This window comes from Dendrobates tinctorius, unplaced genomic scaffold (genome assembly GCF_039654945.1).
Source record: "Dendrobates tinctorius isolate UK_male_01 unplaced genomic scaffold, ASM3965494v1 ptg000293l, whole genome shotgun sequence".
NCBI classification, from domain to species: Eukaryota; Metazoa; Chordata; class Amphibia; order Anura; family Dendrobatidae; genus Dendrobates; species Dendrobates tinctorius.
In genome coordinates, this window is record NW_027361960.1 from 27,616,407 (window position 1) to 27,642,519 (window position 26,113).

Consider the following 26,113-nt stretch of genomic DNA (forward strand, 5'->3'; position numbering starts at 1 on the left):
CCCTAGCTCCATCTTTCCCTCCAAGGGATGAGAGGGACCGTCCGCCACCTTGCAGCACCGCAGTCTAGCCTTGGTGGTGCAGTGTGGGCAGCACGGACTATTCGTAGGCATCTGTACAGCCTATGGTTTCGATACCTTAGGGTGGTCAGGGCGAGTCCGGCATCATATCCCGTGTCGCGGGAAAGGATATGTGGAAGCGACACTCGCACGTGCTCGCCCGTTGTTGGTTTGGGGAAATCGGGCCCTTTCAATAGGATCCGTTGACCATGCCTCATCTTCATGGAAAGTAGAAAAAACAAAAAAGTCTGGGACAAAAAAAAAGACCAGACGTCCCACGTCGCGGGAAAGGACACGTGTAGGCGACAATCGCACGTGCTCGACCGTTGTTGGTTTGGGGAAATCAGACCCTTTCAATAGGGTTCGTTGCCCGTCTCATCTTCATGGAAAGTAGAAAAAAAAAAATCCAAGTCTGGAAAAGAGACCAGACGTGTGTGCCTCCTAGGACACTAAGCAAGAACTGATTCCGCCTGCAATCGAGGCGAGGGTGTATACTGCGAAGGAGGAGCTAACCTTTTTTTCATCCACTTAGTGTCAGCCTCTTGGCAGCAGTAGCATACACCCACAGTACCTGTGTCCCCCAATGAGGCGAAGAGGAAAAAACATTTCCTCCTCCAAGATGGCGATCGCCGATAGCTGCTACTGTGCAGGCGCAGACGGCGCCATTTTCAAACGGTTTTTTTATGACTATCAGGAGAAGAGCAAACAAATTAAATATAAACAGTACATATGCAATCATGCTGCAGCGCAGGCGCCACCGCTGGTGCCTGACTGCAGAAGGGTTCTTTTTATTCCCCAAGATAAATATAATACTCATTATGTAAATTAGGGGGTCGGTCACTGATGGATTAGTCGTAAGCCATACTGATGAATAGCTAAATCAGAGCACCACATGAAGACCTCCCCCCACAGGCCGGCTCGGAGCAAGAGCATATCATTAACTCAAAACTGAAAATAAAGATTAAACAAGAACCACAAGATGGATTTAATCAATCCATTTATCATTTTAAATCAGTATAATGGCGCCAACCTGACACTGTTTGTAGGTTACTGTGCACAATCCTGCTGACAGGCTCTCTTAAAGAAAAAATCCCATCAACTCTGCTGGAACTGTAAGACGCTGCTTTTTTACACACAGAAAATACACAACGTAAAAATAACACACCAAAAATTCATCGTGGAAACAACCTTAGATGGAAAACCTGCTGTAAATGCATAGAGCATAAGATGTATGTTCTCCCTGTGTTTGTGTGGGTTTCCTCCCATACTGCAAAGACTAACTGATAGGGAATTTAGATTGTGAGCCCCATTGGGGACGGCGATGATAACATCTGTTAAGCGCTACGAAATATGATAGCGCTATACAAGTGAGTAAAATAAAGAAACGATTCTGCTTTTTGGGAGACAGAATGAAGAAATAAACAGCAATTTAGGATTTTTTTCTTTATTCTTATGAGGACGTTTTCAGTCACCATGTTTCTTTACATGTGTTTTAGTCTACGATTCTGTGGCGGTGTGATGAAAAAAACCATACATAGTATTTTTGCAGTGTAGTTGTTTACATTGTTCACTGGTACAGGTCAAATAGTGGACAGACTTATAGCTTGGGTCCTTGTGGATGCAGCAGTACTAAAGTGTACCTTTTTTATTTACACATTTTCAAATAAGACTTTTTTTTAGTTTTCAAAGCTGAACAAGAAAAATTAGATCCTGCAGTCTTCTAGAATCAAGTTGACTGCTGACAGACCCACTAGTCCCTTTTCAATGCCCAGTGCCAGAACGCTTGTGGTAATGTAGTGTGTCTCAACAGTGCTGTTAAGCTGAAGATTATAACATTTTCCAAAAATGCCACAACGACTGTGTGAGGGGTATGTGGGCTAGTTTAATGCCCTGCACTTCTTGCTTATGTCCCTGGTGTATTTCATATGTTGTGTAGTGTGTGTATATATATATATATATATATATATTATATATATATATACACACACACACACACACACTGTGTATATATATACACACACATACAGTATACACATACACAGTATATTTGCGTATTGCATTGTACCTATGTTCATGTGTTGTAAAGATATGGGGATAGTGTAGGACTTCGACCAGTAGGGGGAGCACAGTAGAATACAATAGGGATTAATTAGACCAATAGGATTTTGTCTTGTTAGGAGAGACTAAGAAAAGAGTAGTTGGGGGAGCTTCCTGGAGTTAGTCAGAGTGAGCCGGGAGCAAGGGACAGGACAGTCGTGTCAAGGGGAACGTTCAAGTAAAGAAGCACTGCGGTCCAGGGCCTAAGAGCTGACAGTCGCACGGGGTAGAGGAATATCAGGGCAGCATAAGGGTATGTGCACACGGAGCGGATTCTGCTGCGGTTCCGCGTTTCTGCAGCTGCGGGTCCGCAGCAGATTCTGCTGCGTTGTACAGTACCTTTATTTCTTATGGAAATAAAAAACGCTGTGCACATGCTGCGCATTTTTCCGTGCGATTTTGCTGTGGTTTACAATCCGCAGCATGTCAATTGTTTGGTGCAGAAACGCTGCAGTTTTACACCTCATCCATTATGAGGTGTAACACCGCAGGGCAAAACCGCAGGACTTTTTTCCTGCGGATTTACCTGCGGTTTTCTCTACAAAATCCGCACACCAAAAAACTACGTGTGCATATAGCCTAAGAATGGTAGCAGCTAACTTCGTGGAAACAAACCTAAATGTGCGAGGCCTACGGCCTAGTAAGGAATGGAAGAGCTATTCCTCGACTTCACCTTCGGAGAGGGAAGCGGGTTAATCTGACCAGTCAGAAAACTGCAGTACTGGCGGATATTCCTGGAGGAGTGAAGGACAGTACAGGAAATGAAATGGTGATATTCTGCGTAGAATCTTGTGCTGTTTCTGTGACTAAACTGGACGAGCTGAGTAAAATTGTTTTGTTGAAGATTATCTTGGACTCTGTCATTGTGTGGTGTTAAAAGAAAAGGAGCCCCAGCAGGGTGGAATGGACCCTGACTTACAAGTGGACTACAATGTGTTAATGTGGCAGAGAGCCAGGGTGTGCCAGTACTGCCACCCCCCAGCCTCCGCTTCAACTTTGTAAACGCACTGTAAGGCCATGTGCATACCAACTTGTTGTGAGAAGGTAAAAAAATGACAAGTTTTCCAATGGAAACCCTTAAGGAAATGCTCCTCTTTTGGAGTGATGGTGGAGAAGCTTTCTGTTACTGAAGCTATTGTGAAGAGTTTTTCAAGCATTTTGAAGGTATTTTTTTTGCAGCCCTTTGATTAGACAGTACCTAGTTTGGAGCAGATTCCATTAAGAGATGCTGCAAATAAGTGACACGCACTTTTTCAAAACCTGAAGCGGAAGAAGAATGCTCAAGTGACTGAGCATGTGAATAGAAGAGTGGTTTGCCAAAAAAAAAAAAAAAAAAAAAAAGATTAGGACGAGTTGAGTGAGCAATTTCTTGGGTGCATTTTGGAGCGGACCTGATGCGCCTGAGGGGCCGTGGGGTACTCGGTACCGGGCCCATTAACTTCAATGGGAGATGGCACAGTGGCGGTAACCCGGTCTGTGGCCCCAGACGGTCATGTAATAGGGGTAGAATTGAATGGGGATAAAGTTTATGTAGTGATTCGTGACGCCAGTTGGAGTGACCGACTGTAGTATAGCCGACGCTGCAGATGGTCCCTGGGGGAGTAGATGGTGATGGCAGTGCAGATGTTAAACCCTCTCCAGCCAGGGCAGGACCCCCAGAGATTGTGATGCAAGTAGAAGGCACGGAGTAATAAGGCAGGAGACAAGGAAAGTCACTTTATCATTTACTGTAGTTCAGGTGCAGTTCAGAGGAGATATTACAACTCTCACCAGGTTACAGTCTGCTCTGGAGAATGGGAGTTATCTTTCCTTGCTGTGACTCAGTACTCAGTGTAACCTCCTCTACTATTCTAATCCCTTCTGGGACCAAGGCTTTCTGGAGTTTAGAACTTCCCAGTATTGCCTTTACTCACTGTGTATTTCGCCTTCAGCAACTTGCAGTCTGAATCCTTTGTGACACAGCTCAAGTTCCCACTTGCCCTATCCTTCACTGATTCCAGGTTATTGCAGTATTTCTTAGGGAAAACACTTTTCTGCTGGTTGTGTAATCCCACGCAGTCTCTCAGCTTACCACCCAGCTATGAAAGCATGGATGATCTAGGGGCTGGTTCCCTGCTTTTTAGCTCTCACTCCTGGATCAGCCACATGTCATCATGGCGTCCAGGCATACTTCCTCCTTCACACTGAGAACAAGTCGACCCCTCCCACTCCCAGTTAGGGCATGTCTGCAAAGCTCTCAGCTCCAGACAAATGAGGGAGGGAGACAAATTGTGTGTGTGTATTGTCTGTAGCAGAGAAAGCAAAACTCATTGCTCACAAAACACATACTAAACAGTACATATTTAACCCCTTTTGTGGCGATAAAGACGCAGGGCGCCACAGACCCAATCCAAAAGACTCCTCAAAAAACCCTGTGCATGCAGCCCAATAGTGCCCCATGCAGAAGTGTTTACTTCACTACAGCACTTCATATCTTGGTCTACATTATGACCTTGAGAAGCACCATAATTCTACAATTACCAATACATAAACTAATTATAACTGACAGGACACAGTTTTAGAATATAAGCCCCAAAGATTTTCAGGGGACATTGATGTTTATTTATACATGCTGTTGCAACAGAGGGTGTCCTTCATAATACAGAAATGCTTTCTAACTAGCGCGGACAAGCAAGTATTACCAGTTAGGCGGTATGTCACCACAGAATAAGGCAAACTAGTTTTTCATACATCTAGAACAAATAAAGTCTTAGCATTCTAAAGCAGGGGTCGGCATACCACTGGTGCAACCTATGCAATTGCACGGGGGCCCAGGTAGTAAGGGTGCGTATTTCCACCTCCAAAGCATCAATCACCTTCCGTCACAGACATAAAGGGGGTAATTATGATGAACTACAGTACTGCAAAGGGCCCATATACAGCCCTTGCACAATGGCTCCTTATGTCTGCACCTGCTCTAAAGCCTAGTAAAGCACAAATGATCCAGAATATGTAACAGTACACAAAGCAGATATTTAGCAGAGTTTAAAATATTGCAGTTTTTGTGCAAAACCCTATCGCTGTCATGTTCACATATGCAGTACCTCACCACCTCCCATGTACATGATGGAAATATGGAGGTACAGCTTGGTATTAATACTGTGAAATAGTCAAGTCTCCAAAACATATTAAACTGATTAGATCCTTTGCCATAAACAGTGGTGACTGCATTTACAGATTCTACCCAGAAGTGTTTTTCATTTTTTTTACGCTACGGTCAAATGTTACAATTAAAGTCTATACATACAAACATATTGATTTGATTGCGTTTTTAGGGTTAGTGGCATTTTTTCAAAATGTTGCATGCTCTGATGGTTTATGAAGAATTTTCAATAGGTCTTGTAGAATGACAAAGTGCATGTTGCAAAATAAGAAAAACATAAAAAAGGCTTGGAAAATACGATTGTTGTGACAAACATTTAAATATGAAAAAAAAAAAGTTTGTAGGAGGTGTAATGTATTTAATCTGTCACTGCACAAGAGAAGGCCAGCAATGTATACTGGAGTTGGCAGAAAGTAAGACGAGGCGGTTGGAAAATTATCCTACTTTACCAATACTGTGTGGGCAAATCACGACGACTGCCCACACAAGGCATTAGGAGGGGTCCTTCATATGGTTATGGAAGTCAGTAGATAGAATCCCAAATCCTGTTTTATTTCACACAGCTAAAAGCTAATAAATTCTTGTGTTTCTACACTAATTATGAGCAAAGGGAAAAAGAAAATATTTTACAAGCCGTGCTCATAAAATGACCTTCTAAAGGGAACGCAGAATATATGTGCAGACAGGGTAATAGACAATAGAAAAGTATATAGATACAATACATAAGGTAAATAGTATTATCCAGTAAATGATTTCAGACACTAGTTTTAGGAGTCTGCTGTACATTAGTGTTCGCCACGGCACTTTGCTACTCTCGTGCTGCTCCTCAACAAGTCTGTCCTTGTTCTGCAGAAAGAGTAGTAGGGAGAATGGCAGAAAGCATCTTTATTTAGGTCCTAGATTGATATATACACCTAAAAATGAAGAAAAAAAAATATGAGTAACAAGGTGCATCTAAACAGCTTACATTCTAACACATTCAGAAAAGCTCAAATACAAGGTAAAAAAAAGACTGCATAGGGCGTTATTATTAATAACAAATGCATAAGTATGTCAGCAGGTAAAAATACTTCTCTGTATGATAGATTTGAAAAATTGTGCTACAGAAGTCTCATAATATATGGCATTTCCATCCTTTTTCACAGCCAAAAAAATAATCAGGATGTCAATGATACATGGCACAACATACTGCCACGTAATCAACTATTACTTATAACGTTGTTCAGTGGTGGCTGGGTAATGTGGGTGCACAGTCGGTATTGGAGCCCGCCTGATGTAATGGTAGGGGCGTCAGTAATAGCCTGCTATACGGATAGAAGTGCACCTCATGTAATGGTGTGAATGACGCCCTATGCAGATCTATCTACAATCAGAATACTAGGCAACCACTCCACGGACGCTGGATGGGTTAGTAAGTGGTTGTTTTTAGTATTTTGCACCTGTGCTGCCCCCACCTTTATTATGGAGGACCTGCTGCATCCTGTTGTGCATTTGTGTCTGGACACGATATTGCAAATATGGCTGCTATTTTTTCTGTGATGTCTTACAACTCTGTTCAGCAAAGTTGATTAAGTAGCAGCTCCTTCTAAAATATATGAATAGTGGTAGCCATGAAGTTAGAACCAGTAGTAGTTCTTATAATTACGATGCACATAAATCCCAACAATTCCCTAACTGCTCCTTATTCGCTTCACTTCTCACTCTGGAGCAGGGATGGGCAATTTATATTCCTGAGGGGCCATGTGAGAGACTATGACTGTTGTCGAGGGCCAAACCAATAGGCTGAATATAATTCTGCTCAATGTTAAGATTATTATTACTTATTATAATATTTGTATTACTACTACTATTTTTCATTATCAAATATTAAGCAGAATTAAGTATGTCGATTAGCTGCTACTGCGTGTTACAATAGAGCTTATCGCAACATGTATTTTTACCAGTACCAACAAATCAAAACCATAGAATTTTTTTTTTTTTTAAACTGTTTATTTTTTAAAGCTTTTCCTTTTTCTCGTACAAATAACAACCACAAGTATAGTTTTAGCAAAATTATGCAAAACATTTTAGATGTTTCTTCCAGTGGCGCACAGGGAAGACACAGGGAAAAAGGCACAGGGGAACATTAAGCAAATAAGTCACAGGATCCAGAGGAATCTCTACATCCAACATCTGAGAAATCAACCCCTGAACTCTTCCAGAACGGGGATATAGTCTGGCAATCCCAGAATATATGTGGCAATGAGCCCACAGCCCCCAGGCATCTCCAGCATCTATCCGACATGGCAGGGTACATATTATATAAAACCTTCGGCGTACGATAACAATGCATCAGTATCATGTACGTGATCAAACCATTTATTGAGGGATTCCCTTTACAGAGTCACTTAAAGGGAGTGGGGGTAGAGAATGTTGTGTTTTTATATAAAGTTAAGGCCAGATGGCAGATTTGTAAATATGAGAAGTAGGTCCTAAGTGGGAATTTAAACCGCTCTCTAAGAGTCTGGAAAGGAAGAATATTTCTGTTAAAGGGGTCTACAATATCCACGTAATAAAATAATTGTGCTTGAAGTCATGGTTCCGTCATAGCTGCAGTAAGACTATCAGGAATGGAGGGTGTAAAAAGGAAGGATATCATAGGGGACTTGAGGGAGATCAATGGAAAGGCCTTGCTGCTTACCCTCCAAATTTTCATTGTAAATGTCATAGAGACCAGCAGACGGACTGAGGGGCATGTACTCCCATCTCCCTATAGCAATGAATTGGGATGCGCTAGAGACATCCAAAGTTTCTGGATTTCTACCCATTTGCTATAAGCCCGCAAGGAGGCCCAAGCTGGTATCCGTCTAAGGTGCACGGCCAAGTAATATCTCCAGATGTCTGGAGAGGTAATACCCTCCTGCGTTTTTGGAGATGTGAGTACTGATTTAGCCATTCGATGTCTCTGATCCCACAAAAAATTTAGAAGCACGGTCTGAAACCTCCTCAACACCGTTCGTGCAATCAGAACCGGCAAACTTAGGTATGATAGACATCTTTATTGAATTTGCTCTGCCAAGAAGTGAGAGAGGAGGTTTAGAACATCTAGAAAGTAACCCATTAATCTCTTGAAAGAAGGCCGGGAAATTATGTCTATAAAGGGAGTCGTAAGAGCCAGTCAGGAAGATACCCAAATATTTAATTTTGGTGTTCTTCCATGCAAATGTAAACTTGGATCTCAGAGTGTCCACCATTGCGCGTGACAAGTTAATTGGGAGAGCTTCAGTCTTTGTCGTATTTACCTTGTACCCTGAGAGTAGTCCATATTCTGTCAAGGTAGACTGAAGATTGGGGAGGGAAATGTGTGGGTTGGTGAGGAGAATATCATCCGTAAATAGAGACAACTTGAACTCCCTCTCCCGTACCTTAATGCCCTGGATATCTGGATTATTCCTTATTTTGGAAGCCAAGGGCTCTATGCAGAGGACAAGCAGCAGGGAAGAGAGATCCATTTGAGATACTGATATGAGAGGGAGAAGCATGGGGGAGTTTAACCACAGCATTGGGCAAGGAATATAAAGCCTGTATAGCCTGAAGAAATGGACCCGATAGGCCATACCTGTGTAAAGATGCAAGATTTTTATAAATTTAATTAACAGCAGTAGCTCAAACAGCTACTGTTATTCAGCCATGAGTCTAATTAGCACAGATGTCACTTGATTGGCTATGTTTCATAGGCTATGTTCACACGTTGCTTTTTTTCCCAACTTTTTTATGCAAATTTACAGTTGTGTTTTACAGTACCAGCAAAGTCTGAGATTTGAGAAATCTTTTTTTGTCCTCAGTATTTTGAGCAAAACCTAGGTTTTTGAAAAATGCAGCATGTCACTTTCAGCGGTTTTTACCCATTGAAAGCAATGGGTGGTGCAAAAAACAGAGTATTAGTTTTTGCTGCCAAAACCTGATGAAATGGAAACAGATTTTTTTCTTATGCACTAAATTTTATCAGCATGCACAAGAGATAAATATACCATGACAAAAATTAAGGAAAACCTGCTTTTTTGAAGCAAGTTTTTTTTACTGCAAATAGAGTAGGTTTTGACTGTGGGAAAAATGCACATCAAAAACAATGTGTGAACATAGCCTTACTCTGATCTCTTATCCTTGCCATGATCTCAGGCTCCATCACCGTAATGGTTTCTGTTTGTTCCTGTCACAATCCTGCTCTCTTTCGCCTTCAGGTCTTTGTCTTGCTCCCATTCTAGCTTTCTTCTGTTGCTCACAAACCTTCTGCCTTCACCTCCATTCTTTAATGTCGTGTGCACACCTAACCTGCATCGAAGGGTCGGGCCTACACAAGTAAGGCGCCCACTGCAATGCTGCCACCACTGTGCTTCGTTGCCTTAAATTTCCAGCCCTTTGGTGCGCCTGGTCCAAAGAGCCGGATATGTCTCACAGGCCACAAATTGTCCAGGTCAACCCACCTTGATGAAATTATTTAACCACTTTTTATTTACCTTGTGTCTTTAAGAACAGATTCTAGCAGCCACATTCCTGAGCACTTTGGGTCTGTGAGCGGCGCGGTGATCTCAGCTGTCGTAAAGCAGCATCCCCATATTGAATACCTGACCCCATTCTTTCTGGATCAAGTTCACCTGATAAGAGAAGATAACAAATATAAAAATTCTAAAAGGCTAGGCACACATCGGAATAAGTCATAGCAAAATAGAGACCAAACAAATGTATTTCATGACCTGCTTGAATGCTTTGAAAAAAGTGAAGTTGTAATTTTAAAGCGACATTTTGTCTTTTGTGGATTCAGGTGATTAAAGAAACTGAAGGAAATTCTCAGTGACTGCTATGCCCAAACACATACTATATTTGGACTCTTTGTGGGAGATTCATTAAGACTGACATATGGCACACTCACAATCTTGCTGGAGTACGATGCTCTGAATTCATTAAGAGGAGAATACACCATAATGAATTTGGAGCATCTCGAGTGCTGCACCAGAAATGTTACTCCAGACTCTGAAGTACAAAAAGCAAGGACTTTTAACGCACTGGATGGGCATGGCAACACCCTGGCTCCTCCCTAACTCCACCCATTACAACAGAGCCAATTCAAACTGGCGTGAAAATGCTAAAAGTCACAAAAATTTTTGCACAACTATGCATTGCACAAAAATGTTGCAAATTTGTAAAGCTTTTTACAACAGTTTTCTGGTAATAGCTTTGATGAATGTTTTAGGCTAGTTTCACACTAGCGTATGGCAGAGCTGCGGAGGGATGCGGACTTCCTCCGTGAAGCTCTGCACACTGCTGCACCTCCTCCGTTCACCTCCGCATACATCGGCCTGGCCTGTGTACCCAATGCTAAAGATAGAGTACACGCAGGCCGCATGCTGACATTGGTTGGAGCTGAACGGAGGAGGTGCGGCAGTGAGCGGAGCTTCACGGAGGAAGTCCGCATTCCTCCGCAGCTCTGCCATATGCTAGTGTGAAACTAGCCTTAGAACATCCGAGTGAGTGTGCAAATGACAGTGCAAAGACATTTTAAAACATCCTTGCAATCAGACACAGACAACTCTCCATTAAAGGAGAGAGTTTATTAAAATTTCTGCCTTCCTGAGCGCTGCATACACAGTGCCGAATGAGCGCCATGTATACAGTTCGGAAAGCGGTAGCCAATAATAATGTGACTACAGGATGCTACATTTTAATGTTGAAATGACGCCAAAGGTCTTTAATGACCTCACGGGAAAAACAAGGTGTATATATATTAAAGAAAAAACACACACAAAAAAATAAAACAAAACAAGTACAAAATCACCCATACATCAAATAAATTCAATGGAAAACAATATAAAACATTTAATGGCGCATGGGGGGTGAAACAAAATAAAGTAATTACATGACAATTAGGTTCAATGCATCATGAACAAAAAAATGCATATAGATTACATACTGCTAAAATTTTTCTCACAAATGAATGGGTGGAATATGGCTCAGGCTAGAATTGATTAAGACAACATTTAAATGAGTAGAGGATATGTAATTTAAAGATGTCTTCACCTCGTTAAGAACAGAATATGGACATTATAAATGTCACATGTAGACTCTCAATGCATCCTTAGGCCAGGTTCAGATGGCCATATTCACGATCCGCATACTAACAGCGGGTCTCCATGTGGTTTGCATATGGACTGCAATGGCCATCTGAACCCAGCCTTAGTGTAAGGCCAGACAAAGCAGGTAAAAAAGAGGCTGAAAAATACACCACCCTGATGATGCTGCTATTATAAAGCTAATTGTTAAGCAGTTACTTAATTTTGCTGTTTTACCCACAAAATGATGTGGCCATTACATTCAGCAGACAGTTTTGGTAGTGATACAACTGTTCCCCTACAAAATTGAACTGTTCAACAAGCAATTTGAAAACTGGTCTACAGCCGTTCCATCTGGCCATACCATAAGACTACAACCACAGAGGTCATCGTGTTTTCTCACTGGCTCAGATCAAATTTGTTTCAAGACAGTTACATATGACATGTTACTTGTACACTGCCAACATTTTTAATCCCTTAGTAATAAAGCTAATTTTGACCTTAATGACCAGGCCTATTTTTTCAATTCTGACCATTGTCACATTTTTTGTGGTAATAACACCGGAACGCTTCAACGGTCCCTAGTGATTATGAAATTGCTTTTTCGTGACATACTGTACTCCATGATAGTGGCAAATACTGGTCAATATGATTTGCGTATATTTATGAAAATATGAAAATTTTAACCACAAATGTGAAAATTTTGCACTTTTCAAACTTTACATTTTTATGCCCTTGTCAGGGCTGTGGAGTCAGAGTCTGTATAAAATGGACGGACTCGGACTCCAGAAACACATAATAAATTGGGTTCAATAGTTCTCTGTAGGATATGCTGAATATTTTGACATAAAATTTTAGAAAGTTATGAAATGTCCTATAAATGTCTGTTCTGTTCCGCATCTAAGGATCTGGGCTTTTAGTTGAGATTAATCTATTCTGAACTTTATGAACATGCTCAGTAGCAAAGTTCCTCCTCTACAGATCAGAGGAAAAAGGCTCTGGTAAGGAATAATTAGGTTAGATTTGAGGTCATCTATGAAGGACGCGATACTATTTCTCAGAACAAATTCATAAACCAAAAAAATGTTATTCAGTACGTTTGTTGAAAAAGTTTTTTCCCCCCCCACTTTCTGCATAGTGTATTGCATGTTTACAATTTTTAATGTTTTTTTGTATTCTAAAAAATTGTATTCCAATAAATATTTTTTTTTCTATCTAAATAGCTTAATTACTGCATCATAATGGTGAATGAAAGCCTGATGTTACCATTTTACTACGGTAAATATATCACTTAAACATGAGCCATGTATGAGGGAGTCGGAGGTTTGGCTTACAGACTCCACAGCCCTGCTAGTTATACCACACAAAATCTATATATATATAAAATTGAATGTGTGTGTGTATCACCAACCAATCACGAAGCATCTTTCATTTCACCAGCGCTGTTCAAAAGAAGCTGAGCTGTGATTGGTTGCTATGAGCAACAGTTTTCCCACTTGACAACACCTCAGCAGACACTGACATTGTGGGAGAAATCTAGCATCCCTGGGAATATAAGCTCCCAGCCATTGTCTGCCCCCCAGAAAGGAGCAGAGAGCACATGACAGAAATGAATCCCCCCTCCCATACCCATATACCCATCACACATCCTCCATCCCATAGGCACATCTTCACTCTTAAAGGGATCTCCGGTATGGAAGTTAGGGCAAATCCATCCAGCGCTTTGGTTCTGACCCCAGGCCCCTCTTAAAGGGATCTCCGGTATGGAAGTGAGGTCAAATCCCTCAGCGCTCTGATTCTGACGCCAGGCCTCTCTTGAAGGGATCCACGGTATGGAAGTTAGGGCAATTCACTCAAGGTTCTGGTTCTGATCCCCGAGGCTCTCTTAAAGGGATCCCCGGTATGGAAGTTAGGGCAATTGCCTTCAAATGCTCTTGTAATGACCCCAGGCCTCTATTAAAGGGATCATTGGTATGGAAGTCAGGGCAAATCCATCCAGCGCTTTGGTTTTGACCCCAGGCCTCTCTTAAAAGGATCCCCGGTATGGAAGTTAAAACCGTTCCACTCAGCGCTGTGGTTCTGACCCCAGGGCCTCTTAAAGGGATCATTGGTATGGAAGTTAGGGCAAAACCCTCAGCGATCTGATTCTCACCCCAGGCTTCTATTAAAGGGATCATTGGTATGGAAGTCAGGGCAAATCCACTCAGCACTCTGGTTCTGATGCCAGGCCTCTTTTAAAGGGATCTCTGGTATGGAAGATAGGGCCATTCCACTGAGTGCTCTGGTTCTGACCCCACGCTGACGGGATGATCTGGGATATTAGGAGTAGTAGTCCAGTGGCTCTGGCTGACTTGGGATATTAGGGGGAGTAGTCCGGTGGCTCTGGCTGATGGGATGATGTGGGATATTAGGGGGGAGTAGTCCGGTGGTTCTGGCTGACAGGATGATGTGGGATATTAGGGGTAGTAGTCCAGCGGCTCTGGCGGGATGATGTGGGATATTAGTGGTACTTGTCTGGTGGCTATGGCTGATGGGATGATGAGGGATATGAGGAGTAGTAGTTAGGTGGCTTTGATGTGATAATGTGGGATATTAGAAGTCCGGTGACTCTGGCTGACGGGACGAAGTGGGATATTAGGGGTAGTAGTCCGGTAGCTCTGGCTGACAGGATGATGTGAGAAATTATAGGGAATGTGGCGTGGGCGGGGCTATACACAGCTTTTATAATTTATTATAACTAACCGTAGTTAGTTACTATGCCCGGGCAGCGCCGGGTTCTACAGCTAGTAGTTAATAAATAACATTTCCCATATGTCTTCTTTACATCTGCATCATTTTTAAACAATGTTTTTTGTTAGGAAGTTAGAAGGGTTCAAACTTGATTAGCATTTTCTTATTTTCCCAAGGAAATTTACATTTACAAAACCATTTTTTTGAGACCACATTACATTTGAAGTGTCTTTCAGAGCTTATATGATTGACAATAACCCAAAGTAAAACCATTCTGAAAACTGCAGCCCTCAATGTGGAAGTGAAAAAAAAAAAATGAACAATTTACTTTTTTTTATCCACAAAAATTTTACTTTAGCCCCTAATTTTTTATTTTCACCAAGGGTAATAGGAGAAAATGAACCATACAATTTGTTGTGCAATTTTTCCTAAGTACTGCAGATACCCCATATGTGGTGGAAAACTATTATTTGGGCACACAGCAGGACTTGGAAGGGAAGGAACACCTTTTGACTTTTTTGACTTTTTGAACGTACAAATGGCTGGAATCGAGAGCAGACGCCATGTTGCGTTTGGAGAGTCACTGATTTGCCTAAAAATTAGAAACCCCGATAAGTGACACCATTTTGGAAACCAGACCCCCCAAAGAATGTATCTAGATATGTGGTGAGCACCTACTGCTTCACAGAAGTTTATAACGTAGAGCAGTGAAAATCAAACAAAAAACACATTCTTCCCATAAAAATGTTTTTAGCCCCAATTTGTTTTTTTTATGTTTACAAGGGTAACAGGAGAAAAAGGACTCCAAAATTTGTTGTGCAATTTCTCCCGAGTATGCCAATACCCCATATGTGGGAGAAAACTACTGTTTGGGAGCACGGCAGGGCTCAGAAGGGAAGGAATCAGAGCGGACGTTATGTCACGTTTGGAAAGTCTCAGATAAGCCTAAATTGTGGAAACCCACCACAATTGACCCCATTTTGTAAACTAGACCCCTCAAGGAATGTATCTAGATGTGTGGTGAGCACCTTGAACCTACAAGTGCTTCACAGAAGTTTATAACGTTGGACAGTGAAAATGACAAGATACATTTTTCCAGCAATAACGTTGGTTTTGCCCCAAATTTTTCATTTTCACAAGGGTAACGGAGCAATATGGACCTTACAATTTGTTGTTTAATTTCCCCTAAGTACTCCTTATGTGGTCAAAACTACTTTTGAGGCACAGTGCAAAACTCAGAAGGGAAGAAGCGCCATGCTGGAGTTCAGATTTTGTTGGAATGGTATGCGGGTGCCATGTCACATTGGCAAAGCACGTGAGGTGTCAGAACAGCAGAAATCCCCCATAACTGAGGTCATTTTATAAACTAGACCTCTCAATGAAATCATCTAGGGGTACAATTAGCATGTTGACACCACATGTGCCTCACAGAAATGTATACCATTGGGACATAAAGACATTATATTTTCACCTAAATTTAATTTTTATGAGGGCTAATAGGAACAAATGGACTTCTCAGTTTGTTAAGTAATGTCTTATGAGTATGCTAGCACCCTCCATGTAATAAGAAACTACTTTGACTGTGAAAAAGACAAAATACATTTTTCCAGCAATAACGTTGGCTTTGCCCCAAATTTTTCATTTTCACAAGGGTAACGGAGCAATATGGACCTTACAATTTGTGTTTAACTTCTCCTGAGTATTCCTTATGTGGTCAAAACTACTTTTGAGGCACAGTGCAAAACTCAAAATGGAAGAAGCACCATATTATAGTAAAGATTTTACTGTTATGGTTTGCAGGTGCCATGGTCTACTGGGAGAGTGGACTTTGAGTAATATATATACACAAACACATAATAAATATATATATATATATATATATATATATATACACATATACATACACACACACACACACACGGTTATTCATTCGGCTGCTTCTGTCCTGTGTCAGATCATCAATAAACACTAGTGACCCAGTGCCACTGGCAGCCATGCATGCCCAAGCCATCACACTGCCTCTGCCGTGTTTTACAGATGATGTGGTATGCTTTGGATCATGAGCTGTACCACGCCTCTGCCATACTTTTTCTCTGCCAAGAGGTTGATCTTGGTTTCATCTGTCCAAAGAATGTTCTTCCAGAACTGTGCTGGCTTTTTTAGATGTTTTTTAGCAAAGTCCAGTCTAGCCTCTTGATGCTTATGAGTGGCTTGCACCGTGCAGTGAACCCTCTGTATTTACTTTCATGCAGTCTTCTCTTTATGGTAGATTTGGATATTGATACGCCTACCTCCTAGAGAGTGTTGTTCACTTGGTTGGCTGTTGTGAAGGGGTTTCTCTTCACCATGGAGATTATTCTGCGATCATCCACCACTGTTGTCTTCCGTGGCCGCCCAGGTCTTTTTGCATTGTTGAGTTCACCAGTGCTTTCTTTCGTTCTCAGGATGTACTAAACTGTAGATTTTGCCACTCCTAATGTTGTAGCAATTTCTCGGATGGGTTTTTTCTGTTTTTGCAGCTTAAGGATGGCTTGTTTCACCTGCATGGAGAGCTCCTTTGAACGAATGTTTCCTTCACAGCAAAACCTTCCAAATGCAAGCACCACACCTCAAATCAACTCCAGGCCTTTTATCTGCTTAATTGATAATGACATAACGAAGGGATTGCCCACACCTGTCCATGAAATAGCCTTGGAGTCAATTGTCCAATTACTTTTGGTCCCTTTAAAATCAGGGTGGCACATGTTAAGGAGCTGAAACTCCTAAACCCTTCATCCAATTTTAATGTGGATACCCTCAAATGAAAGCTGAAAGTCTGAGCTTCAACGGAATCTGAATTGTTTTGTTTAAAATTCATTGTGGTAATGTCTAGAACCAAAATTAGAAAAATTTTGTCTCTGTCCAAATATATATGGACCTAACTGTATATGTATCCCCTCAACCTTTAATCCCTTAACCTCCGAGGGTGATTTGCATGTTAATGACCAGGCCAATTTTTATAATTCTGACCATGGTCTCTTTATGAGGTAATAACTCTGGAACGCTTCCATGGATCCCGGTGATTCTGACAATGTTTTCTCATGACATATTGTACTTCATGATAGTGGTAAAATTTATTTGATATGACTTGCGTTTATTTTGAAAAGAAAAGGAAATTTGGCGAAAATTTTCAAAATTTCGCAATTTTCCAACTTTGAATTTTCATGCCCTTAAATCACACAGATATTTCATGCAAAATACTTAATAAGTAACATTTCCCACATGTCAACTTTACATCAGCACAATTTGGGAACCAAAATTTGTTTTTGTTAGGAAGTTATTGGGTTAAAAGTTAAACAGCGATTTCTAATGAAGGGTCTATATGATAGAAAATACCCAAAAGTGACACCATTCTAAAAACTGCACCCCTCAAGGTGCTCAAAACTACATTCAAGAAGTTTATTAGGCCTTCTGATGCTTCAAAGGAATTTTTGGAATGTTTTAAAAAAAAAAATGAACATTTAACTTTTTTCACAAAAAAATTACTTCAAATTCAATTTTTCTATTTTCCCCAAGGGTAACAGGAGAAATTGGACCCCAAAAGTTATTGTGCAATTTGTACCGAGGATACCCCATATGTGGGGTTAAACCACGGTTTCGGCGCATGGCAGCACTCGGAAGGGAAGGAGCGCCGTTTGACTTTTTCAACGCAAAATTGGCTGGAATTGAGATCGGACGCAATGTCGCATTTAGAGAGCGCCGGATGTGCCTAAACAGTGGAAACCCCCCACAAGTGACCCCGACACTAGACCACATAAGGAACTTATCTAGATGTGTGGTGAGAGCTTAGAACCCCCAAGTGTTTCACTAAAGTTTATAATGCCCGGCAGTGAAAAAAACAAACTTTTTTTCCACAAAAATGATTTTTTAGCCCCCTATTTTTTTTTTAATTTCCCAAAGGTAACAGGAGAAATTAGACTCCAAAAGTTGTTGTCCAATTTGTCCTGAGTTCACTGGTACCCCATATGTGGGAGAAAACTACTGCTTGGGCACAGGTCGGGACTCAGATGGGAAGTAGAGATGTTTTGGAATGCAGATTTTGATGCAATGGTCTGCGGGCGTCATGTGCCATTTGCAAAGCCCCTGATGTGCCTAAACAGTAGAAACCCTAAACAAATATAGCACAAAAAGAGGTCTTAGAGATCCTACAAAATTTAAAAACTACTAGTAAAAGACAGAGCTGATTACCTGCCCACGCCTCCAAACAAATGCACTATCAGGATGCAGTACATCCATGTATTTAAGATGGCGGCAACAGAAATATCGATGAGGCAAACAGTCACAACCTACCAATCCCAATGGAGGGAGTGACTGCTTGGATATTACTGCACAAAAAAAGACTTGTATGTGACGCTGCTGACACAATAGAAATGCACAGCATCCAGGTTAACAGCCTATTAGTGACGCCCTTCTATTAGATCAGGCGGGCTTGCCTAGCGCCATCCAAATGTTAGAGATTCTCCAAAAATTAAAAAAATCCTAGCAAAAGGGGTTACGAGCTGTTAACCTGGATGGTGTGTGCATTTCCATTGTGTGAACAGTGCCGCATACAAGTCTTTTTTGTGCAGTAATATACCAAGCAGCCACCTCCTCCATTGGGATTGGTAGGTTGTGAGTGTTTGCCTCATCGGTATTTCTGCACCTGTGTTGCCGCCATCTTAACTACTTGGGTCCACTGCATCATTTGTTTGAAGGCCTGGGCATTTAAACAGTAGAAACCCCCCACAAATGACCCCATTTTAGAAACTAGACCCCCCAAGGAACTTATCTAGATGTGCCTTAACAGTGGCAATGCCCAACAAGTGCCCCCTTTTTATAACTAATCTACTGTTTCCTGGTATGTGAATTTTATAAGTGACCCCGGATCTCACCGCAGCTCAGCCCGGCTGGGAACAGACATGCGCACGCCTGCGTTACAAAACGCATGCATTTTAAGAGTTAACATGGCTAGAAACTGGTTAAAACGCATGCATGTGTTTCTATTGCGCACGAGGCGCTGCGCTAAAAAACGCTAATGTGAAAGTAGCCTTAGCTCTGGTGAACCATATGTCGTCATGACGACATCTCGCTCGCCATGGCAATGAAAGGTAGAGGCCCCTGTGCCGACTCACAAATGCTGCGATCTTGTTAGATTGTTATAATCAACCAAAAGATCCAATAAGATAAATCAATGTGCCTCACATATAATCTTTAACAACCCATCTGTTTCATATGTAAATTTAAAACAGAAACAAGCACAATGTACAAAGTATGAAATTATTTTATTATTCCACATGGAAAATTTCTTTAAAATTATCATAAATGACAAAGATAAATTATTCAAGCCAAAATAACCTCTATGGCGGGACAAAAAGAGGCTATGAAATACATATGTGATTATACATATACAAAATCAAAATGGTACTGGCCCTTTAATTGTAGCCATTATAAATTAATAAATAGCATCATGAACAATTGCATTAAAGCCTGGCAAGCCATAGCCAATACATATGAATAATGAAAAACACTCTCCATGTGTTTCCTCACTACCAGGGCTCAGTCACAGCATTATAATTATATTAGTAACTCTCATATACAAAGTTTCCTGTGTCACGTCCCTCACCCCTGACGCGCGTTTCGTCCTCTTCATCAGGGGGCGTTTCGTCCTCTTCATTGTCCCTGATGAAGAGGACGAAATGCGCGTCGGGGTGAGGGAAGTGGCACAGGAAACTTTATATGTGAGTTACTAATATAATTATAATGCGGTGACTGATTATTCATATGTATTGGCTATGGCTTGCTAGGCTTTAATGCAATTGTTCATGATGCTATTTATTATTAATTTATAATGGCTACAATTAAAGGGCCAGTACCATTTTGATTTTGTATATGTATAATCACATATTTTTAAGTATTTCATAGCCTCTTTTTGTCAGCCATAGAGGTTATTTTGGCTTGAATAATTTATCTTTGTCATTTATCATAATTTTAAAGAAATTTTCCATGTGGAATAATAAAATAATTTCATACTTTGTTTGTACATTGTGCTTGTTTCTGTTTTAAATGTTAAATTTGTTAAAGATCTTGTTAGATCGCAGTATTTCGGGGCTTAAGGCGCCGGGAGCGGTCTGTGACTGCTCCTGGCACCTAGTGCCGGGAGTCAGCTGTCAGAATCAGCTGACACCCAGCCGCTATCGGCCGCGCTCCCCCCGTGAGCGCAGCCGATTGCTTAGGCCTGTTTCACACTTCCGTTTTTGTGTCCGCCAAACGGATCCGTTTCCGTTTTTTTGACGGAAACTGATGCAAACGGATCCGTTTTTAAAAAAACGGATCCGTTTTTTTGACTGATCCGCGGTAACCACTAATGGAAATCTATGGGACAAAAAAAACGGATCCTGCCAAAAAATGGCGGATCCGTTTTTTTACGGAAACCAACGGATTTTGACGGATTTGAAAAAACGGAAGTGTGAAACAGGCCTAAGACGTACTATTCCGTCCATGGTCAAATTGTGCTGGGTCTCATGGGCACGATAGTACGTCTGATGTCAGAAAGGAGTTAAAACTGTTGTCGTGAAATATTTTAAACCTTTCAGTTACTATACAGGAATAAATGCAATGTGGAATGAAAAGAAAAAAATAATAATTTTACTTTTAAAATGTTGTTTATCTCCAAAGTTCTCACTTTTGCAAGAGGTAACACCAAAAAGTGGACCCCACACTTCGTTACCCACTTTTTTTTTACGAGTGCAGCAATACCCCACATGTAGTCAAAAAGCTTTGTTTGGACAAACAGCAAAACTCGGAGTAAAAGGAGCTATATTTGAATTTTGGAAAGCAAACTGGCTGAACTAGATTACGGGCAAGATGTCACATTTAAAGAGCCCTTAAGGCACACAAACAGCAGAAACCCTTCACAACTGACCCAATTTTGGAAAATACACCTCAAGGATTTTGAACCCAAAAGATACTACACAAAAAGGTCATAGAATCATAGAATCGTAGAGTTGGAAGGGAACTCCTGGGCCATCTGGTCCAACCCCCTGCTCAAAGCAGGATTCGCTAAATCATCCCAGTCAGATGTCTGTCCAGCCTCTGTTTGAAGACTTCCATTGAAGGAGAACTTACCACTTCTCGTGGCAGCTTGTTCCACTCATTGATCACTCTGTCAAAAAGATTTTTCTAATATCTAATCTGTGTCTCCTCCCATTCAGTTTCATCCCATTGCTTCTAGTCTTTCCTTGTGCAAATGAGAATAAAGTTGACAATGTGACAGCCCTTTAGATATTTGTAGACAGCTATTAAGTCTCCTCTCAGTCTTCTCTTTTGCAAACGAAACATTCCCAAATCCTGCAACCTTTCCTCATAAGCCCTGGTTTGCAGACCGGTCACCATTCCGGTCGCTCTTTTCTGAACTTGCTCCAGTTTGTTGATGTCTTTTTTTAAAATGTGGTGCTCCAAACTGGACACAATATTCCAGATGAGGTCTGACCAAAGAAGAGTAGTGGGAAATAATGACTTCACGTGATCTAGACTGTATGCTTCTGTTAATACATCCTAGAATTGCATTTGCCTTTTTTGCTGCTGCATCACACTGTTGACTCATATTCAGTCTGTGATCTATTATATACCCAAGTCTTTTTCACATGTGCTGTTGCTTAGCCCTAATTCCTCCCATTCTGTATATGCTTTTTTCATTTTTATTGCCCAGATGTAGTACTTTGCATTTTTCCCTGTTAAAAACCATTCTGTTAGTTGCTGCCCACTTCTACAGTTTATTTATATCTTTTTGAATCCTCTCTCTCTCTTCTCTAGTATTAGCTATCTCTCCTAGCTTTGTGTCATCAGCAAATTTAATCAGTTTACCCTCAATTGCTTCATCTAAATCGCTGATAAAGATGTTGAACAATACAGGGCCCAGGACAGAGCCCTGTGGTACCCCACTTGAGACATTCTTCCAACTGGATGTGCAGCCATTTACGACCACTCTTTGGGTCCGATCACTAAGCCAGTTATGAATCCACCTAACAGTTGCCTTGTCCATTCCATACTTAGTCATTTTATCAATAAGGATTGTATGAGATACTTTGTCAAATGCTTTGCTGAAGTCAAGATATACTATATCTACAGCATTTCCTTGATCCACCCAATCAGTGATTCCGTCACAGAAGGAAATTAAGTTAGTCTGACATGACTTATTAGTTAAAAACCCATGCAAACTGTTTAATCACTTCATTCTTATCCAGGTACTGACATACATGTTGCTTAATAATTTGTTCAAAGATCTTTCCTGGTATAGAAGTCAGATTCACCGGCCTATAGTTGCCTGGGTCCACCTTCTTCCCCTTTTTGAAGATAGGAAAAACATTTGCTCTTCTCCAGTCTTCTGGGACTTCTCCTGTTCTCCAAGAGTTTTCAAAGATTATGGAGAGGGGTTCAAAAATTTCTTCTGCTATCTCCTTCAGTACTCTGGGGTGTAATTCATCTGGACCTGGAGACTTGAATTCATTTAGGTAAGTTAAGTGTTTCCTCACTATCTTTCTGTTTATAGATATCCTGGATTCTTCTATTCCCTTAATAGGACAGTGAAGAACAGTTGATGTTACATTTCCTTTCTGAGAGAAAACAGATGCAAAATAGGAATTTAAAAGTTCGGCCTTCTCAACATCCTGTCTTACCATTTCATCATTTTCATCCTGTAAAAATCCTACAGCATCTTTGACTTTTCTTTTACTTTTGACATATCCCCAAAATCCTTTATCATTGCTTTTGATATCTCTTGCAAGCCTCAATTCATTGTCAGCTTTAGATAATCTGATTTGTGCCCTGCAGGTTCCGCAGACAGCATTATATTCTTCTTTAGATATGCCTCCCTCTTTCCATTTTATAAACGTTTTTTCTTCCTTTTTAGCATGTGCTTAAGTTCTGTGTTCATCCATCCTGGCTTCCTTAAAAGCTTCCTATTCTTCCCTCTTTTCGGAATTGTTAACAATTGTGCTTTGAGAATTTCATTTTTCAAGATTTCCCATCCTTCCTGGACATTTTTGTCCTTAAGGATATCCAGCCATTGGATTCCTCCAATTCTCTTTCTGAATCCCTTAAAATCTGCCTTTCTGAAATCTAACCTTGACATCTGAGTCTTCATAGGTCTTCCTTCTCTAGTTATCCAAAATTCTAAAATAGCATTGTCGCTACCTCCTAGGGTCCCAGCCACTTTTACCTCCTCAACCATTTCCTCTCTGTTTATAAGGATTAGATCCAAGGTAGCAGTTCCCCTTGTTTTCTCCCCTACCTTTTGGAAGATAAAGTTGTCAGCAAGAGAGGATAAGAATTTCCTTGACCTGTTAGTTTTGCCTGAGAGAGATTCCCAACAAATGTCTGGATAGTTGAAATCTCCCATGACAACTACTGTATGTCATATTTTTTGGAGAACTTGGCCATTTGATGCATAAAGAGTTCATCCATATCTTCAGCTTGCACAGGCGGCCTGTAGTAAATGCCTACAATGGTGCCCTTTCCATTGTTCTGTCCTTGTATTCTTACCCAAACAGTTTCCACAGAACTCCCAGTCTCTGAAGCTTCAATCTCTGTGCAGATATACACGTTTCTAACATACAATGTGACACCTCCTCCTCATTTAGGCTGGTTTCACATTTGCGTTAAAACAACGCTGCGCCCTGCGTCGTTAAGCCCCGCCCCGAGCCGGCTCCCTGCCCGCCCCATCCGGGATCACCGCCTACTTTCGCATTTGCACGCATGCGATCGGCGCACCCTATCTTTAGCATAGGGTGCGCAGATCATGCGCTGCCAGTGTGAGAGTAGCGTGCTGCGCACTTTTGACGGTGCGCCGTGCGCTCCGAAATGCAACATGCTGCATTTCGGCGCGCACGGCGCACCGTCAAAAGTGCGCAGCACACTACTTTCACACTGGCAGCGCATGATCTGCGCACCCTATGCTAAAGATAGGGTGCGCCGATCGCATGCGTGCAAATGCGAAAGTAGGCGGTGATCCCGGATGGGGCGGGCAGGGAGCCGGCTCGGGGCGGGGCGTAACGACGCAGGGCGCAGCGTTGTTTTAACGCAAATGTGAAACCAGCCTTATCAAGTCTGTTTCTTGCAAATAAGTTGTATCCTTCTAGTCTTGTATTCCAATCATGTGTATTGTCCCACCAAGTTTCAGTGGTTCCAATGACATCATATTTCTTTTCCTGTGTTAGTAGTTCCAATTCTCCTTGTTTGTTGCCCATGCTTTGTGCATTAGTATAGAAACATTTTAGTTTGTGATTGGTTTCTCTTTCTCCAATATTTTTATTAATTAGATTCTTTTGTCTTTGTTCTTCTAATAGCAGAGTTCTCAATAGCATTTGTCAGGTGTATGGCTTTTTCTGGTCTTTTGCTTCCCTTCCCATGTTGTTCTAGTTTATAACATTGAATGTGTTGTCATTAGTGTGAAGCACAAGTGCTCTCTACTCGAATTTCCATCACGTAGTCGGGAATTTTTTGTGGCTATTAAAACACCCCGCCCCCCCTCCCAACAAAAAAAAAAAAAATTATGAGGATTGCCCATGTATGGCAAGCTATCCTCACGTTTTTGTTGGCTGTCTAAGGCTACTTTCACACTTGCGTTTTTTTGCGCTGCGTTTTTTGCGTACACAAACGCATTAAAAAAACGCATACAAACGCTGCATTTTTTGCAGCATTTTTGTGCGCATGAAGCAAAAAAACGCAGTGCGTTTGCGTTTTTTTGCACATTGTTTGTCTTCACCAAAAAAAAATCAAGATAATCATGCAACAAACCACCAATGGGACATCAGTGGCGGTGTGGAATGGTAATATATAGACCCTGTCTACAGCCGTATTCTTCACATTTGCTTGATTTTTCTCGTGTCAACATGGATCTGCGCTGGAAGTTTTCACTTCAACTTGGATTTGGACATCGCGATGGCTAGGGCATATGCAGTTGCTTGCCATGAACAAAGGAAGAGAGAGAGACAGCGAAGACGGCAGCGGCGGCGTTTGTGGATACATCCGATTGTTGAACTCCGGGAGAGCCGTGGGGCGTACCACACCCTCTACAGCGGGCTACAGGCAAACCCGGATAAATTTACAGATTATATCCGGATGTCCCAAGAAAGCTTCAGGGATTTGCTTGCTCGTGTCCAAGAATCCATCCGGAGACAGGACACACAGCTCCGCCGTGCGATTCCTCCTGAGGAACGGCTCCAGGTGACATTACGGTACATAATATTTAAACACCAAGGGGTGTGTCTGTTTTTTTTTTTGTGACATGTACTAATCAAAACCTGGCCTTATTATTTTTCTTGAATGTACAAATTTTTTATTTTATTGTTTTAAAAAACCATATACAGAAATATTAATTTTACTTCTTTCTCTGTTTCGCAGATTCCTGGCGACTGGAGAGACCCCATCTTCATTACACTTCCAGTACCGTATTGGAATCTCCACCTTGTCTGGAATTGTTGCGGACACCTGCCGGGCTCTCTGGAACGTTCTTTGTCCAGAATTTATGCCCCTGCCCACCGCTGAAAAGTGGATGGAAATTGCTGACAAATTCTGGACAGTCTGCAATTTCCCTAACTGTTTGGGAGCTGTTGATGGTAAACACATACGGATCATCAAACCCAAAAGAACTGGATCGGAGTACTATAATTACAAAAAGTACTTTTCAACAGTACTCATGGCCATTGCGGATGCCGGATGTATGTTTGTAGCAGTGGACATTGGAGCATTTGGCCGTGGTAATGACTCCCAGGCTTTTAAAAACTCAGACATGAGCCGGAGGTTGTATGGCAACCAATTTAATTTTCCTATGCCACGGCCTCTTCCCCACACCGAAGCTCCGCCACTGCCCTTTGTAATGGTTGGGGATGAGGCTTTTCAAATGTGCGCAAACCTACTGAAACCCTACTCCAGCTGTGACTTGGACCACACCAAAAAAATCTTTAATTACAGGCTGACCAGGGCC

General features: G+C 41.5%; 1 protein-coding gene across 2 annotated transcripts in view; it reads right to left on the reverse strand.

Annotated features, from left to right (window-relative positions):
* Nucleotides 1–4,709: 4,709 nt before the first annotated feature.
* Nucleotides 4,710–26,113, reverse strand: part of RAB4A (RAB4A, member RAS oncogene family) — a 103,915-nt gene continuing 82,511 nt past the window's right edge. For both annotated transcript variants that reach the window (XM_073560224.1, XM_073560223.1), the window contains 2 exons: nt 9,793–9,930; nt 4,710–6,210 (listed from right to left, as the gene is read on the reverse strand). In XM_073560224.1, the coding sequence (XP_073416325.1) occupies nt 9,815–9,930 (116 nt within the window). In that variant the 3' untranslated portion in view covers nt 4,710–6,210; nt 9,793–9,814. The remainder of the gene's footprint in view (nt 6,211–9,792; nt 9,931–26,113) is intronic.